General features: G+C 37.8%; 1 protein-coding gene across 1 annotated transcript in view; it reads right to left on the bottom strand.

The window, feature by feature from the left end:
• kctd7 (potassium channel tetramerization domain containing 7) overlaps positions 1-3,423 on the bottom strand; it is a 22,599-nt gene extending 19,176 nt beyond the window's left edge. Inside the window, exon 1 of the mRNA XM_061899075.1 lies at positions 2,900-3,423. Within this exon, the coding sequence (XP_061755059.1) occupies positions 2,900-3,187 (288 nt within the window). The 5' untranslated portion in view covers positions 3,188-3,423. The remainder of the gene's footprint in view (positions 1-2,899) is intronic.
• Between the last annotated feature and the right edge of the window lie 1,388 nt (positions 3,424-4,811).

Raw genomic sequence — 4,811 nt, forward strand, 5'->3', positions numbered from 1 at the left:
TGGACAGCGCTTGATTGGAGCCAATTTCATCCTACAACAGGGCAATGACCCAAAACACACCTCCAAATTGTGCAAGAACTATTTATAGAAGAAGCAGGCAGCTGGTATTCTATCGGTAAAGGAATGGCCAGCGCAGTCACCAGATCTGAACCCCATTGAGCTGTTGTGGGAGCATCTTGACCTTATGGTACGCAAGTGCCCATCCAACCAATCAAACTTGTGGGAGCTGCTTCTAGAAGCTTGGAGTGAAATTTCTTCAGATTACCTAAACAAATTAACAGCTAGAATGCCAAAGGTCTGCAATGCTCTAATTGCTACAAAAGGAAGATTCTTTGACGAAAGCAAAGTTTGATGTAAAAAAAATCTCATTTCAAATACAAATCATTATTTCTAACCTTGTCAATGTCTTGACTCTATTTTCTATTCATTTCACAACGAATGGTGGTGGATAACTGTGACTTTTCATGGAAAACACAAAGTTGTTTGGGTGACCCCACTCTTTTGAACGGTAGTGTATGTATAAATAAAATAAAATAAATACTTAATTGGCCCTAGTGTGTGAATGTTTTCTGTCTATCTGTGTTGGCCCTGCGATGAGGTGGCGACTTGTCCAGAGTGTACACCGCCTTCCGCCCGAATGCAGCTGAGATGGACTCCAGCACCCCTGCGACCCTAAAAGGGTAGAAAATGGATGGATGGGACAGTGTTTCCCACAGGTCAGGCATCTATTTGTGGTGGTGTGGTCGGGCGGCAGGGGGGGTGGGTGGGGGTGCAGCGGCGATGGCGATGACCAAGAAGAACGCGGAGTTGGTATATAATTACAGCACTTTATGTATATATTTATATAATATTTACATATTTATAAAATATGTAACTACAAGCTCCATTCACAGACAGAGTCCCATTGCTTTTATAGGGGCGGTTTAGCTCGGTTGGTAGAGCGGCCGTGCCAGCAACTTGAGCGTTGCAGGTTCGATTCCCGCTTTCGCCATCCTAGTCAATGCCGTTGTGTCCTTGGGCAAGACACTTTACCCACCTGCTCCCAGTGCCACCCACACTGGTTTAAATGTAACTTAGATATTGGGTTTCACTATGTAAAGTGCTTTGAGTCACTAGAGAAAAGCGCTATATAAATATAATTCACTTCACAAAAAACTCACTTATGAGCGGTCGAACTAGTCAAAAGCCGAAAAAAAAAAACATATATATTTTTTTATTTTATTTTATTTTAAATTTATTTATTTTTTATTAAATCAACATAAAAATACACGAGATACACTTTCCATTAGTGCATCAACCCCCCAAAGAAAACCCCTCCCTCCCCCCCCATTCACACTCATCCACACCTACTCACACAAAAAAAGGGTTGTTTCTTTCTGCTACCAAAATTCTGGTTCCCACAACATATAAAACACAGTCTGCAAGGGACACAGTCCCTGAAACACACACGATTGTGTGTGTCGCCGGTCCACTAACACTATCATTAATTACTATTTTTATTACAATTGTTTTATATGATTTTACTTTCTTTTTTATCCAAGAAAATGTTCTTTTTTTTTTTATCTCATTTTATTTTATTTATAAAATAGATTAAAAAAACCTTATCTTCACCAGACCAGGTTGTTAATGAAATTAAACTTGTCTAAAAGGTTTAATTTTATTTGTGGCGGCAGTAATTCTTTCGTGGCGGGCCACAACAAATAAATGAATGTGTGGTAAACCCTGATGGGAAATATTTGAATTGCATATATATATATATATATGTATATACATATATATATATGTATGTAGGTGTGGGAAAAATCACAAGACTACTTCATCTCTACAGAACTGTTTCATGAGGGGTATATATATATATATATATATATATATATATATATATATATATATATATATATATATATATATATATATATATATATATATATATGTAGCTGAGATAGGCGCCAGCGCCCCCTGCGACCCCAAATGGGAATGAGCGGTAGAAAATGGATGGATATATATATATATATACATACATATATACATATATACATATATATATATGTATATATATATATATATATGTATATGTATATGTAGGTGTGGGAAAAATCACAAGACTACTTCATCTCTACAGAACTGTTTCATATATATATATATATATATATATACATATATGTAGCTGAGATAGGCACCAGCGCCCCCTGCGACCCCAAAAGTGAATAAGCGGTAGAAAATGGATGGATATATATATATACATATATATATATACATATACATATATATATACATATATATATATATATATACATATATATATATATATATATATATATATATATATATATATATATATGTATATGTAGGTGTGGGAAAAATCACAAGACTACTTCATCTCTACAGAACTGTTTCATGAGGGGTTCCCTCAATCATCAGGAGATTTCCTGATGATTGAGGGAACCCCTCATGAAACAGTTCTGTAGAGATGAAGTAGTCTTGTCATTTTTCCCACAGCTACATATTGCGCTCTACCACGGTATCAAGCACTATTCTCTGGATAATCCAATCAAGACATATGTATATGTATATACACACACACACACACACACACACACACACACACACACACACACACACACACACACACACACACACACACACACACACACACACACACACTTTGAGGTCTCAAGTTTGCCAAGTATGCTGACCAGTGTTCAACAGCATGAGCAAGGAGAGGATTATGCTGCCATGTCTGGGTCCATGATCAGGCTGGTGTCAATCAGAAGACAACACTTGTCACGTGACTCGTGGTCAGCCAATCAGAAGAGAGCGAGCCAAACCAACACCATGTTGTTCTTTAAAATGGAACCAATTGTTTACAAAACACTGTTGGTGAACGTGGACCGGGGCCTACCTCCTGCTCCTGTCCGGCGTCAGGCGGGGAGAGGGCGGGCTTGCTCCAGGCGAGGCTCGCCGCCGGCTTCCGGAGGTCGTCCTCCGCCTCCGTGGGATCGCTCGGCTTCTCCGAGTCCCCCGCGGCCGAGAACACCACCATGACTCTGGGCAGCGGCAGCGTCCGCCGCTCCTGGATGAAGCGTCTCACCCGAGAAGTGGCGGCGGGCAGGGAACTCCTGGAGGGGGACAGTCGCTCCCTGCCGCCGCCATCACACATGCTGGAGCCGCTGGCGCCATTCTGCTGCATGCGCTGATGAGGAGAGTGCACCAGCCGCTGTTGCTAGCATCAACAGTAGCAATATTAGCGATGTTGGCACTGCCGCGGCAACGACTAGACTCTGAACAAGCCCGAAGACGACTTCGTGTCTTCGTTAAACCAGCTAATGGCGACCCTGTTTGAAGTAAATATAAGCAGTTTAGGAGTGGGCGTGTTGTGTGTTTCATCCCAACGTTGACAGCGTTTCAGCGCGTACGTACTATGGCGTTGCTAATCAGTGACGTCATCACGCCGAGGCACGCCGGGTTTTTTACCGATGACGTCACAAGGAAGTAAACATGTACCTGGACTGCGATATATATATATATCTATTTGATTTGTACGTTTTTTGTACTTATTTGGATTATTATTATTATTACTCATTCGTTTGTAAATGTTGCAGTTTATAGATATAGATGTATTTAAAAAAAAAATGGACTACATTGTTTCAACTAGCATTCATAAAGGTTAGCATAATTATTTCAACTGGCATTTATAAAGGTTAGTATATATCTTCAACTAGCATTCATAAAGATTAGCATAATACAACTAGCATTCATAAAGGTTAGCATAGTTAATTCAACGAGCATTCATAAAGATTAGCATAATTCAACTAGCATTCATAAAGGTTGGCATATATCTTCAACTAGCATACATAAAGATTATCATAATTGAACTAGCATTAATAAAGGTTAGTATATATCTTCAACTAGCATTCATAAAGATTAGCATAATTCAACTGGCATTCATAAAGGTTAGCATATAGCATCAACTAGCATTCATAAAGGTTAGCATATAGCATCAACTAGCATTCATAAAGGTTAGCATAGTTAATTCAACGAGCATTCATAAAGATTAGCATAATTCAACTAGCATTCATAAAGGTTAGCATATAGCATCAACTAGCATTCATAAAGGTTAGCATAGTTAATTCAACGAGCATTCATAAAGATTAGCATAATTCAACTAGCATTCATAAAGGTTGGCATATATCTTCAACTAGCATACATAAGGATTATCATAATTGAACTAGCATTAATAAAGGTTAGTATATATCTTCAACTAGCATTCATAAACATTAGCATAATTCAACTAGCATTCATAAAGGTTAGCATATAGCATCAACTAGCATTCATAAAGGTTAGCATATAGCATCAACTAGCATTCATAAAGGTTAGCATAGTTAATTCAACGAGCATTCATAAAGATTAGCATAATTCAACTAGCATTCATAAAGGTTAGCATATATCTTCAACTAGCATACATAAGGATTATCATAATTGAACTAGCATTAATAAAGGTTAGTATATATCTTCAACTAGCATTCATAAACATTAGCATAATTCAACTAGTATTCATAAAGGTTAGCATATAGCATCAACTAGCATTCATAAAGGTTAGCATAATTGAACTAGCATTAATAAAGGTTAGTATATATCTTCAACTAGCATTCATAAAGATTAGCATAATTCAACTAGCATTCATAAAGGTTAGCATATAGCATCAACTAGCATTCATAAAGGTTAGCATATAGCATCAACTAGCATTCATAAAGGTTAGCATAGTTAATTCAACGAGCATTCATAAAGATTAGCATAATTCAACTAGCATTCAT

This window comes from Nerophis ophidion, linkage group LG04, assembly GCF_033978795.1.
Source record: "Nerophis ophidion isolate RoL-2023_Sa linkage group LG04, RoL_Noph_v1.0, whole genome shotgun sequence".
Classification (NCBI taxonomy): Eukaryota; Metazoa; Chordata; class Actinopteri; order Syngnathiformes; family Syngnathidae; genus Nerophis; species Nerophis ophidion.